The sequence below is a fragment of the Lepidochelys kempii genome, chromosome 14, assembly GCF_965140265.1.
Source record: "Lepidochelys kempii isolate rLepKem1 chromosome 14, rLepKem1.hap2, whole genome shotgun sequence".
In the NCBI taxonomy this organism is placed as follows: Eukaryota; Metazoa; Chordata; order Testudines; family Cheloniidae; genus Lepidochelys; species Lepidochelys kempii.
This window is the reverse complement of record NC_133269.1, coordinates 15,748,710-15,762,910: the sequence shown is the minus strand read 5'-3', so window position 1 is coordinate 15,762,910 and position 14,201 is coordinate 15,748,710. Positions and strand designations below refer to the sequence as shown.

General features: G+C 47.4%; 1 protein-coding gene across 7 annotated transcripts in view; it reads right to left on the bottom strand.

Moving 5' to 3' along the window:
* UNK (unk zinc finger) overlaps nt 1–14,201 on the bottom strand; it is a 68,222-nt gene that overhangs the window by 39,043 nt on the left and 14,978 nt on the right. The window contains exon 1 of one of the 7 annotated variants that reach the window (XM_073312100.1): nt 3,617–3,973. The exons of the other annotated variants lie outside the window; for them this stretch is intronic. Coding sequence (XP_073168201.1) covers nt 3,617–3,831 — 215 coding nt within the window. The 5' untranslated portion in view covers nt 3,832–3,973. Of the gene's footprint in view, nt 1–3,616; nt 3,974–14,201 lie in introns of those variants that run through there. 7 annotated transcript variants of the gene reach the window in all.

Below are 14,201 nucleotides of genomic sequence, written 5' to 3'. Positions count from 1 at the left end.
TGAAATAATATTATCCTCAATTTAAAGATTAGGAAACTGCAGCAGAGAGGCTAGGTAATATGTCCAATGTCATAGTACAAGCCTGTGACAGTCAGCAATAGGGTTGCCAACTTTCTAATAGCAGAAAACTGAACACCCTTGCCCTGCCCCCCACTCACTCCATCCCCCTCCCTCTGTCACTTGCTCTCCCCCACCCTCACTCACTTGCTCACTTTCACCCGGTTTGGGCTCATTTTCACCCGGTAGGGGTACAGGATGGGGTGAGGGCTCCAGCTGGGACCAAGGATGAGAGGTTTGGGGTGCAGGAGAGGGCTCTGGGCTGGGGCCGAGGGGTTTGGAGTGCGGGCGGGTGAGGGCTCTGGTGTGGAGTGCAGGCTGTCAGGTGAGGCTGGGGATGAGGGGTTTAGGGTGCAGGAGTGGGCTCCTGGCTGGGGCTGAGGGGTTCGGAGTGCAGGAGGGGGCTCAGGGCTGGGGCAGGGGGTTAGGACTCGGGAGGAAGTTTGGGTGGGGGAGGGGGCTCAGGACTGGGGCAGAGTGCTGGGGTGCAGGCTCCCGGAGGGAGCTCAGGGTACAGGCTCCAGGTGGCGCTGACCTCAGGCGGCTCCTGGGAAGCAGCATCACATCCCTCTGGCTCCTAGGCAGAAGGGCTGCCACGGGGGTGCTGCCCAATGCCCCTGCCTGCAGGCGCCACCCCTGCAGCTTCCCTTGGCCATGATTCCTGGCCAATGGAAGCTGCAGAGCCAGCGTTCGGGACAGGGGCAGTGCGCTGAGCCACTGTGGCTGTCCCTATACCTAGGAGCTGTGGAGGGACATGCTGCACAGAGTTGGGTAAAGAGCCTGCCAGCCCTGCGACAACCAGATTTTTAACGGCCTGGTCAGCAGTGCTGACCAGAGTCCCTTTTTGATCGGTAATTCCTGAGGTGACCTTTCTGAAAAGTGCTGAATCCTCTCAACTTCCACTGAAATTAATGAGATTTGAGGGAGCTGAGCACCTCGCAGTACTGGGCCCCAGGACCCCTGCCTTCTAGATGTAAACTTGCTTGTGTATGAGCACTGATATTATTTTAAAATAAAGAATGGAACAGATGGAGAGGAGAGGAATTTGAACAGCTTTAGCTTAGCAGGGAAGTTTAAAAATGCATATGCTGACGAGGGAGTACAGTCTCTGGAGTGTAGGCTGTTGCTGAACCACAGTTCAAAATTAATTGCATTTTATGATTGGCTAAGTTCCCTGGAGATGCATTTATTATAATGTACATTAGAGATAATTACATAAGTAAATGGTTCACAAGAAAAGTGTTTAACACCTAACTGACTTCATTGGAAACTCATTCTTTAATGCTATCTATTAAATAAATGATCTCTCACTTTCAAAGCAAGCATTGAAAACAGGTACCATTGAGCGCCATACCAAATGCATCAAATGTGTATAAACATTTCTGCAATACAGCTCAACAGAGCTAAATAAGGGTTGTCAGAATAGCTCAGAAATTCCAAGACTTTCAATCACTGGTTTTGGTGCAAATTCAAAGGCTAGGTTTTTTTTCAAACCAGTGGAACACTGAAAACAACTTTCTCCACAATGAAAGGTAAATTCTTCCTACAGCCATGCACTGTCTTGATCCAGGAAGCAAGATCTGGTTCAACTGGGAAAATATGAAAAACAGGCCATTCAACCAGCCCAGATAGAAACATCCACTTTGTTTTGAGGTGCTTGGAAAGACATTCTGAATTGCTGGTATTCTGACATGTTCTTGAGCTGCAGAAGAGATGCACACGACCACATTAGCCATAATGGAATAGCTCACTAAGCAATCATTACAGCGCTCTTTGTCTCTGTTGAGAATCTTTGGAGAGAGAGTACAGTGTCAAAACGAGCCCTCAGGTTATCAGAATGGTCTCTAGACAATTTCTCGGCAGAGCTGAGATAAGGAATCTCTGGAATGACCCCTAAATTTAAGAACAGTTGGTCAAACTAATGGTTGTTTAGTACAGGGTCAGCCAAATGATGCTCCCAAGCAGGAAGAGGAAATACAGTAATGATACTTTGCATTTCTCATTTCCGATCCAATGATCTCAAGAAACTTTACAAAACCCCTTTGTTGTAGGGAAGCATTATTAGCCACATTTTACATATAAACTATCCCTATATTTATGAAACAAACAATCATGGAACAAATAAGACATGTACCTATCCACTTTGCTTGCATTATCTGTCATGTCCCTTTCTGACACCTTTTGTATGTCTTTTTAGATTGTAAGCTCTTCAGGAAACAGACTGTTATTCTCTGTGTTTGGAAAGCATGCAGTATGCTTTTTGGGGTTTACACAATCAAAATAAATAAAACGGTAACAATGCTAGCTGAGTCAAAAGGACTGCTGAGTGGGGTGTTACTGTTTACCATTCCTACCAAACACATAAAGCCACTCTTCATTTTAAACAAGCAGAAGAACAAGTAAGAGACCATCAGAACAATGTAGTTCAAGACACTGGGTCAAACTGAACCTGTTGCTGAACCAGTTGAAAGCAGTATTTCAAGCTAATATAATTAGGAATGGTCTAGATAATACTTAGTTCTGCCACAAGTACAGGGGACTGGACTAGATGACCTCTCGAGGTCCCTTCCAGTCCTATGATTCTATGAATTTGGTAAATTAAGCCAGATTATGTTTAAAACGAATTTGGAAACCATGTTCTAGATTAGTTTTCTGTGTGGGCTAAAACATGATTTCTAAACTCAGTTTAAAGACCGTTTTGTTCAGTTTCCAGAGAAAAATCAAATCATGTTTATACCGAGCTAATGTAACACCGACAGATCCTGATCGTCGTTGGGCGGAATCAAACCTGGGGCCTCTGGTGTTTAGTGCATGAGCCTCTACTACATGAGCTAAAAAAGAACTGCCTAAGGGTACATCTATGAAATTATTTCAAAATTATTCTACTTGAATTTTCGGAAGCTATTTTATACATTTGGTCTTCTGTGTCCCCACTAAAGCGCGTGAATTCGGCAGATTGTCTCCACACTACCAAAGCTAGCATCGAATGTCGGAGCGGTGCACTGTGGGTAGCTATCCCACAGTTCCCGCAGTCCCCGCCACCCATTGGAATTCTGGGTTAAGCTCCCAGTGCATGATGGGGCAAAAACATTCTCGCGGGTGTTTCTGGGTGTGTGTCATCAGAAAGCTACGGCAGACAATCGTTTCACGCCTTTTTGGCGTGCAGACGCCATACTGCTTTCAGCAGACGGTGCACCACTGCTCTCCTGCTACTATGAATTCACCTCTCCAACTCAACTCTGCTATCGTGAACTGAGCAGCACAGCTTCCACCATCAACTCTGCTCTCCCGCTACTGCCACGCTTCCGAGCTTCTCCATGTTGTCTGTCCTGGGCTCCCACCTCCATGAAAGCCACAGAAGACAACCATTTTCCGCCGCTTTTCGGCTACCATGAACTGAACAGTACAGCTTCTGCCACCAACTCTGCTCTCCTACATTTCGCGCCCTTTTTCCAGGATTACCGGTGCAGGTGCCATAGCCATGGAGCCCGATCAGATCTCCGCTGCAGTTTTGACCATTGTAAATACCTCACGTGTTATCCAGCAGCATGTGCAGTACCTGCAAAACCAGGCGAGGAAGCGACGACAGCGTGATTTAATGATGAGGACATGGACACAGATGGCACGGCATGTGGCGATTGGGAGATCATGGTGCTGTTGGGCCAAGTTCATGCTGTGGAATGCCGATTCTGGGCCCAGGAAACAAGCACAGACTGGTGGGACCGCATAGTGTTGCAGGTATGGGATGATTCCCAGTGGCTGAGAAACTTTCATATGCGTAGGGCCACTTTCATGGAACTTTGTGACTTGCTGTCCCCTGCCCTGAAGCGCAAAGACACCAAAATGAGAGCAGCCCTCACAGTTGAGAAGCGAGTGGCCATAGCCCTGTGGAAGCTTGTAACGCCTGACAGCTACCAGTCAGTTGGGAATCAGTTTGGAGTGGGGAAATATACTGTGGGGGCTGCTGTGCTGCAAGTAGCCAACACAATAATTGACCAGCTGCTATCAAGGGTAGTGACTTTGGGAAATGTGCAGACCATTGTGGATGGCTTTAATGCACTGGGGTTCCCTAACTGCGGCAGGGCAATAGACGGAACGCATATCCCTATCTTGGGACCGGAACACCGGGCCAGCCAGTACATAAACTGCAAGGGGTACTTTTCCATGGTGCTGCAAGCACTGGGGGGATCACCAGGGACCTTTCACCGACATCAACGTGGGATGGCCAGGAAAGGCGCATGATTCTCGCATCTTCAGGAACTCTGCTCTGTTTGAACAGCTGCAGGAAGGAACTTACTTTCCAGACCAGAAAATTACTGTTGTGGATGTTGAAATGCCTCTTGTTATCCTCGGGGACCCAGCCTACCCCTTAATGCCATGGCTCATGAAGCCGTACACAGGCACCCTGGACAGTAGTAAGGAGCAGTTCAACTATAGGCTGAGCAAGTGCAGAATGGTGGTAGAATGTGTGTTTGGACATTTGAAAGCGCGCTGGCGCAGTTTACTGACTCAGTTAGATCTCAGCACAACCAATATTCCAATTGTAATTGCTGCTTGTTGTGTGCTCCACAATATCTGTGAGAGTAAGGGGAAGACGTTTATGGCGGGGTGCGAGGTTGAGGCAACTCGCCTGGCGGCCAGTTTCGCACAGCCAGACAACAGGGCGATTCGATGAGCGCAGCAGGGCGCACTGCACATCAGAGAAGCTTTGAAAGCCAGTTTCATGACCGGCCAGGGTACAGTGTGAGAGTTGTGTTTGTTTCTCTTAAAGTTACCAGCCCCCTCTCTCTATATATATATATATGAAAGGAAATAAGGTCACAATTGTTTAAAAAACGTTCTTTATTATTTGTTGCACGTTGAGAGAAATCAGAAGCTAGATGGGAGAGGGGGGTGTATTGGGTTGGGGGGTGGAGGAGGAGGGAAGGACAAGTCCAGAAACCAAAGAAAAATTTAGGATATGCCAGCTTTCTGCTGCTTGTGCAATCCTCTGGGGTTGACTGTGTGGGTCCCCATAGCCTCCCCCCGTGTTATTGGGCATCTGGGTGAGGAGGCTATGGAACTTGGGGAGGAGGGAGGGCAGTTATTCAGGGGCTGCAGCGGCAATCTGTGGTCTTGCTGCCTTTCCCGCATTAGATCCACCACACAGTGGAGCATGTCAGTTTGCTCCCCCATGAGCTTGACCATAGCATCCTGCCTGCTCTCATCGCGCATGTCCCTCCTCTCTTCGCATTCATGTAACGCTTTATGCGACTCCGCAATTGTTTGCCTCCATGCATTCAACTGGGCCCTATCAGTATGGGAAGACTGCATGAGCTCAGCAAACATGTCGTCAGGGCCCTATCAGTGCAGGAGGACTGCATGACCTCAGCAAACATGTCGTCCCTTGTTCGTTTTTTCTGCCTTCTAATCTGGACCTGCCTCTGGGACAGAATAGATAGGGGCCGCATTGAAACATTTGCACCTGCTGCAGGAGGAGAAAAAGGGAGGGTAGTATTTTAAAAGATACATTTTAGAGAACAAAGGGGACACTGTTTCTCAGTGAAACAGGCAATTCATAGTACACAGCACATGTTCTTTCTGTACAAGGTCTCATTTTGCCTCTTATACTGAAGTGCCTGCCACTTTGGTGTGAGTAAGCCATCACATGCGGCCAGGCAACAGAATTCAGCTTGCAGGCAGCCTGTGGACTCTCTGGGATGATTGCTTCACACAACACCCCTCCACACACACACACACCGCGGGGCTCCGATGAGGCTCTGAGCAGGGATGAACCCTTTAAACTAAGTGCGAACAGCCCAGTGTGGCTCCGATGAGGCTCTGAGAAGGGATGAGCCCTTTAAACTAAATACGAACAGCCCAGAGCGGCTGGGTTTCCCCCCAACCCCACCGCGTGGCTCTGATCAAGCTCTCACCTCACCAGAAGTGCCTTCTCCAGGGTCATGGTCCGGGAGCATGCTTTGGGAGTAGGGGAAGGCTACTGGCTCCAGCGTTAAGAATAGTTCCTGGCTAGGGGGGAAAACAGATTCCCCACTTGCCACCTGTGCACTGTCCTCCTCCTCCTTCTCTTCGTCCTCCAAAAACTCATCCTCCTCGCTCCGTGCTACTCCCCCCTTGCAGGTGTCCAAGGACAGTGGTAGGGTACTGGTGTCGTCACCCCCCATAATTGCATGCAGCTCACGGTAGAAGCGGCATGTATGGGGCTGTGACCCAGAGCGCCCATTCGCCTCCCTGGCTTTTTGGTACGCTTGCCTGAGCTCTTTGATTTTTGTACGACACGGTTCTGTGTCCCTGGAGTAGCCTCTTTCCGTCATGGCCCTGGAGACTTTAGCGTACATATTTGCGTTCCTTTTTTTGGAAAGTAGTTCTGCCATAACAGATTCGTCTGCCCAACATGCAATGAGATCCAGTATCTCCCGTTCGGACCATGCTGGAGCTCATCTGCAAATCCGGGACTGCGTGGTCTCTTGAGATGGTGGACTCTGCATGGTCCCCTGTGATGGTGGACTCTGCATGGTCGCCTGTGATGGTGGACTGTGCTGATGGTCACCTGTGCTGATGGTGACCAAACAGGAAATTCAAAAGTTCCCAGGGCTTCTACTGCCTACCTGGCTAGTGCATCGGAGTTCAGAGTGTTGTCCAGAGCGGTCACAAGGGAGCATTCTGGGATAGCTCCCAGAGGCCAATATCGTCCAATTGTGTCCACAGTACCTGTAACTCGGAATTGTGATCTCGATTTTAGCGCTACTCCACTTGCCGAGGTGGAGTACAGAAATCGGAGTAAAGAACCCTTTAAATCAAAAAAACAGGTTTGGTCGTGTGGACGGAACCAGTTTTATTTCGAGTTAACTCGGCTAATTCCGAAATAACCGCGTACTGTAGACCTAAGAGCCACTTAGCTAAGGCTGTACAGCATACGCATTCTCTCTTTCTCTTTCTCTCTCAATGGTCTCAGTTGCACTGGATGGGTCACAACACCACACCCAGGCGATGTGTGGGTTACACTAGCACAAACCAGTTTTGTCTACAAGATCAATCATGTCAGGGGACACAGTTACTGCACATTTCATTATAAAATAAACAAAACGCTAGATTTTTTAATCACTCCGAATTTAAGGTGATAAAATATTTGCAAGAAAATGTAACCATGTTTAAATGTATTTATGAATTGTGCTAAACCCGCTTTGAGGCACAATTTAGAAATAATTCAGTATTACCCACATTGCCAGGCTGATGTGTTTTAACCGTCAGGGGCTACTGGTCCCTTAACACAAATTGTTTTGTAGAACTTTAAGAACAGTTGAGCCACCATGATTCATGGTCTAATGTAGAGGAGGGGTTAGATACTTCCCCAGCTTTGTAGTCCAATCTCACAGACTGTTTGGGTTAATAGATTTAATAGAAGCACTCAGATCTATCACTTTACTTCAGGCCTGTCTCCTTCTGCCCTAACTCAAATCTCAGCCTCTCTCTCTCTCTGGCATCTCCTAGTGGATGTCTAGTCATTAGCTCAAACTCAACATGACTAAAACAGAGCTCTTAATCTTTCCCTCAAGCCCTTTCCCCTGCCTCTTTTCTTCTATTACTGTGGACACCACCACCCCCCTGCCCATCACTCAGGCCTGTAACCACACCTCATCTGCCGCTTGAGTTCTTTACATCTAGGCTAGGCCTAAATCTTGCCAGTTCTGCATAACATCTCAAAGAGACAGCCTTTCCTATACATCCACACAGCTAAAACCCTCATCTAGGCTCTTATCTTATTGTCTCGATTACTACACCATCTTTTTCTCTGGCCTTGACAAATACATTCTAGCCCTGCTCATATCCATTCAGAATGCTACTAACTAACATAACATTACACCTTCTATCCCAGTCAAAGATATGGCCTGAAAGGACTGAATCAATCGGGCAGCAGCATATCTGTTTACCCTGTGCACAACTCAAAAAGATATATAGATTTCTGCATTTACAAAAATGAATGCTAACCTTAAACATAAAAAATTGTAGGCTTCATGGCTTTTCCCCACTCATGCAAATTTTTCCTCTCCACTTAGACAATATATTTTTGAGAGAATTTTGACATGAGTATTTCAAGAACATAGTTAAGTTTATGGCACTACACATGTAAGGAAAGTTATGCATGTGCTTAAGTATTTGCAGGATTGGGCCAAAACCATTTGAGTGGGCAGAGCATGGAAGGAGGGGACCCAGAAGAATCTTGAGTTGTGGAGGCAGGAAAAGGCCCTTAAAAGACCAGAATTTCACATTTGAAACACCAGGCCAAAGCAGCATTAATCTGGACACCAACAAATTCAGGATTCCAAGATTAATGGACATTTAAAAAATTTTAGGCCTTAGCCTTTGTTTCTCAGTTTTCCCATCTGTGAATGGAGTTACTTTCCTAACGCATAAGAATTGTTGTGAGGCTTGCTGTTTGTAAAGCATGCCAAGTTCCTAAGAAGAAAAACACTATAGACATGTGAAGTATTCTCAAGGTGGACAAACAGGCCCTAGTGATAGGCCAAAGCTACATGGTGACATTATGAAATAGGGCTGATGATGGAGGTAATTCAGGTACCTGGATCATCCAACAGCAAAGGGATCTTCTAGGGGAGGGGATAACTAGACTTACATCGACTCAAAGCCTTTGATTTTAGAAAGGTGGCCATCATTGCTCCTCCACTGCCTTTCAAAGGAAGTTTAAATAGAAACATCAGTGTCAGAAAAGTACTGATGTTCCAGACCCCCAAGTGGTTTGGTGGGTGGAAATATAGTAAAGGCAATCCAACAGGAATGGGTTGAATCTTTTATTTTATTGTACTTTATTAGATCTTATTTCCCTTTGGTCTGGTCACTAGAAAGCCACCTGTGCTGAATTTCTGAATATTTACAAGATTCAAGGTTTTTTTGTTTTTATATCCTCAATGTTTTCTGCACAATATAAGCTTTCATTTGAAACAAGATTACATTTCTAGTCTTTCTGGCTGTAATGATGGCTTCAAAATGTAACCAGAAAGTGTTATTGTGTCAGAGAAGGGTGAGATGCTCCCCATTCCTCTCAACATAGCATTAAGTCTAAAGCCCAATTATGACAAATTTAAATATCAATGTTAACTATTTTGTTGCTGATGTTCTTACCAGAAACATCCAATGGGGGCTGGGTACTCCATTCATTTGAAAGGACTTTCCACAGGAAGAAGGCTAAAAGGCAAACTGACTTCGGCTTTGTCTACATTTAAACTGCTACTGCAGCTGCACCACTGTAGCACTTCAGTGTAGACATACATTACAGCAATGGGAGGGGTTCTCCCGTCTCTGTAGTTAATCCACCTCCCCGAAAGACAGTAGCTAAGTTGACAGAAGAATTCTTTCATTGACCTAAAGCTGTCTACACCAGGGGATAGGCTGGCTTAACTACATTGCTCAGGAGTATGGATTTTACACTCCTCCAAGTAACACAGCTGGGTCAAACTACCTTTTTAGCTTAAACCTGGCCTTTGTTCCCTCTTAATGTGGTACTTTCACCCATCACTGCAGGGTGACTGCTGTCCCAGTTTACTGGAAAAGACTTGACTATGTTTATGATGCCCTGATCAGAGGTGAAAGTAAGCCGGTACGCCCCCATATGGTGTACCAGCAAGAGCCTGTGCGCCGTACCAGGGCGGATCGGCGTCCCCAGGCAGCAATTTAAAGGGCCTGGGGCTCCCAGCAGCATCTGGAGCCCCAGGCCCTCTAAATTGCCGCCAGAGCCCTGCTGCTGGAGCCCCGGGGGTCGCGGCGACAATTTAAAGGGCCCGCGGCTCTGCTGCAGTAGCAGCAGCCAGGAGCCCCTGGCCCTTTAAATCACCGCCAGAGCCCCCGGCTGTCACTGCTATCCCAGGGTGCTGGCAGCAGGGCTTGGGTGGCGATTTAAAGGGCCCGGGGCTCCCACTGCTGCTACCCTCTGGAGCCCTTTAAATTGCCACCCGAGCTACTGGAGCCCTGGGACCCTTTAAATCACCCCCGAGCCCCAGCGCTCCCAGCCGCCTCTGCAACTGGGAACTCTGGGGTGATTTAAAGGGCTCGAGGCTCCCAGGTGCTGCTAGCACAGTCCCAGCCCCGGGCCCTTTACTTGATTTAAAGGGCCTGGGGATGTAAAGACCCCGCCTCTTCCGGTTGAGGCCCCTCCCCCTCCTAAGGAATCTGGAGAACCGGTAAATCCTTTAAGTTACTTTCACCCCGGCCCTGATTGATTATAGTGAAACCTGGGCTTTGTCCCACTTTCATTATAATCTGCTGACTGGCCAAGCTCTTTCTGCCCTTTGGCTGTGTGCCTCCATACTATACAATACTCCTCTCCCCACCTTACAGTATTACAGGATCCAGCTTTCTTAATGCCATGCACTGCCTGCCAAATGCTATACTGTATCATGTATGCACTGGGTGTAACAAATGAGGCATGCCGAAGCCTGGTGGGGTGATCTCAAATCAGGGAAGTGGGCTGGTAGCGCATCAAGGCAGGTGATCCCTAAATTCCTTATTAAAGGCCTGATTCAAAGCCCTTTCACATCAACAGAAAGACTCCCACTAACTTCAGTGGGCTATGGAGCCGGCCCTGAAGAAGGGAGGGTGTGCCAACCGTCTGTGTGTTGGGACAAGGGAATATAGAAAACTGAAGTGAGAAGAGTTGGAGGACTCTGGAAGTCAAAGGAGACAAGCAAACAACTTTTCCAAACTCTTCTCCTTCCCACACCATAAAAAACCCAAGCCCTACCTCCCTGTCATGCACCCCCAACCCTCACCTCCCAAATCCTTTCAGTAAGTCCCCTCACCTCACCCCCCAAAGTTCTTCTCTAGTCTCAGTCCTCCTTTTCCAGAGGTGGGCAAACTACGGCTCGCAGGCCACATCCGGTTTGCGGGACCGTCCTGCCCGGCCCCTGAACTCCTGGCTGGGGAGGCTAGCCCCTTCCCCGCAGCCATGCCGCCATGCGGGCAGTGCTCTGGGCAGTGGGGCTGTGCGCTCCTGCAGCGCAGAGCAGCAGCATGACTAGCTATGGCCGGGCGGAGCAGCTGCCAGACATACTGCTCTGAGCAGCATGGTAAGGGGGTTGGGTAAGGGCAGGGGATCCCAGGGGGCAGTCAGGGGACAGGCAGCAGGTGGCGGTTGGATGGGGCAGAGGTTCTGTGGGGCGGGCATGGGTGGGGGTCCCAGGAGGGGGCGGTCAGGGGACAAGGAACGGGGGGGGGGGTTGGATGGGTGGGGATTTCTGAGGGGGTCAGTCGGGGGGCGGGAAGCTAGGCTGTTTGGGGAGGCATAGCCTTCCCTTCCCGGCCCTCCATACAGTTTTGCACCCAGATGTGGCCCTTGGGCCAAAAAGTTTGCCCACCCCTGTCCTATACTCCTCCTAATCAAAATTCTTTCAGCTCCTGCAAAGACACTAGGGAACAGAATACTAGAGAACAGAGACTGGGTCTTCTGCAATATTGTGATAGAGAGTAAGCCTGGTCATTAGATAAATTATTTGACTAATCCTTGCTAAAACACTGTCTACAAAAATTAGAGCAAGAATGAGATATACAGTATTGTCAGCTACAAGGTGCCTCAGCTACACAGGGTTTTTTGCGTTAGTGTAGTTATACTAGGAAAAACCTCTAGTGTAGACTAGCACGAGAAGTGTAGTATAAAAAGTGACTTGCACTGGTTTGAAACCAAGTGTTTTTATGGTGCAAACTGATATTAAAATAGAGGCTACAGGGCCAACAGAGTTGAAAGCCAAATGACAAAAAGTTTTTGGCAAAAATCTGGCTGGCTTTCATCATGATTTGAAGGAAAGTCCTGTGCAGATTTTGCTAGTATTCCCCCTCAATTTCTACTGCTCGTAGACACAGCATCCCTGTTTTTTTTCTCATATTCCTCTGTGGCCTCACTGCAACAGGCATGTTAGTTCTTAATTGGTGCAAATGTGTTGGCAGGGAGACATTACACAAAACAATCTTGCTGAAACAGTTACAGTCTTGCAAGAAATTCTATTTTTGGACTCCCCCTAAATCTGAAAATAGTGGTCCTTTCCCATACAACCAACCATAGTGAGCCAGACCTTTCCATTTTGCAGCAGACCAAGAACTGCCTTTGAATTCTCCCTCTTCCACACATCTTCCTTACACAAAATACAAATGTATCCTTTCTTATTGAAATATATATAAGCATTAGCCAATTTTCTTCCCCATATCCCCCACAGATAGGGACAGTTTTGAAACTCTTGAAAAGATTATACAGCATTTAAACTAGAAGAAAATGAAATGGATCATGTTATGAAAACAAGAGGCAAACTATGAATGCAGGATGGGAGGGGGAAGAAGTGTGAGAAAAGAGAGTCCATTGAGCTTGCATCTGTCAAGATTACAGCCTTCACATGCCTCAGTATCTTCTTTATCTTCTAAATAAATTGAACCACCAACTGAAAAGAGGTCACACTGCAAACAGTGCTATGTGATTTCAGAGCTGTTATATTTCCCCTCCTCCATCAACTCTTGACAATACTGCCAGTCTAAGGGTCTACAAAAATCTACCATGCAAATTGCCAGATTTCACAAGACTCTGCTCAAGAAGGTCCCAGGTATAGAAGAACAGGACGTTCAATGAAAATATTTTGGCCTTGTAAAGTACCTCCATTTTAAGATCTCAAAGTACATCACAGATCAATTAATTTAACCTCTCAATTCCTCTGTCTGATAACAGCAGTCTAGTACTACCACTTTATTGACTGAGAATCTGAGGGACAGATGGGTCAAGTGACATGTCCAAGGCCACGCGAAGCGTTAGGTATACTGGTAAAGCTGTGTCGGAGCCTATAATAAGGGAAATTTCAAGGCGTTACAGATCTTGAAAGAAGTGTCTCTCACATTTAGCACCTGCTTCTTATTTTCATGAGCACCATATTCTCCCACAATTTTAAAGGAGATGGAAGTACACATCTAGTATTTTCAAGTGATTATGTCACAGTTGAAGACAGACAAGTACATACTCCACTTTCTGTTTTTGAGTAAAGTTATAGATAGGGTCCTACCAAATTCACGGCCATTAAAAACACATCACGGACCGTGAAATCTGGTCTCCTCCTGGGAATCTGCTCTTTTGTGTGCTTTTACCCTATTCTATGCCAATTTCACAGGGAAGACCAGCGTTTCTCAAATTGGGGGTCCTGACCAAAAAGGGAGTTGCAAGGGGGGGGGTCACAAGGTTATTTTAGGTGGCTCGCGGTATTGCCACCCTTACTTCTGCGCTGCCTTCAGAGCTGGGCAGCCGGAGAGCAGCATCTGTTGGCTGGGTGCCCAGCTCTGAAGGCTGCACCCCGCCAGCAGCAATGCAGAAGTAAGGATGGCAATACCATACCATGCCACCCTTCCTTCTGCACTGCTTCCTTCAGAGCTGGGCAGCCGGAGAGTGGGAGGTGCTGACGAAGGGCTCAGCTCTGCAGGCAGCAGCACAGACATAAGGGGGCAATACCATACCATGCCATCCTTACTTCTGCACTGCTGGTGGTGGCGGCTCTGCCTTCAGAGCTGGGCTCCCGGCCAGCAGCCATCGCTCTGCAGCTGCCCAGCTCTGAAGGCAGAACTACCACCAGCAGAAGCCCAGAAGTAAGGGTAGCAGTACCAACCCCCCCGCTACAATAACCTTGTGACCCTCCCACAACTCCTTTTTGGGTCAGGACCCCTACAATTACAACACCGTGAAATTTCAGATTTAAATAGCTGAAATCATGAAATTTACGATTTTTAAAATCCCATGACCGTGAAATTGACCAAAATGGACCATGAATTTGGTAGGGCCCTAGTTAAAGCCATGGCTCATACTGATGTGCACTCAAAGTTCTGTCCATTAACCAGATCTTCAGACCTAGATTCACTCCCAGTAAGGAAAACATTTAAAAACAGTCATTTACAGTGTTACAGATGTATTTTGTCCCAGCTAAGTCTTCAGCTACACACATTTCAAATTGCATGCACGGATAACTGCTGACCACACCTACAGTAAGGACTGTCTGCCACACTGTTTTTGAAACATTTGTGATGCTGCTGTCTGAACTGTTTACAACAAACATGGCTGTGTCCGCAAAGCAGATTTCTTCATAATACAATCATCAGTTTGTGCCTCCATA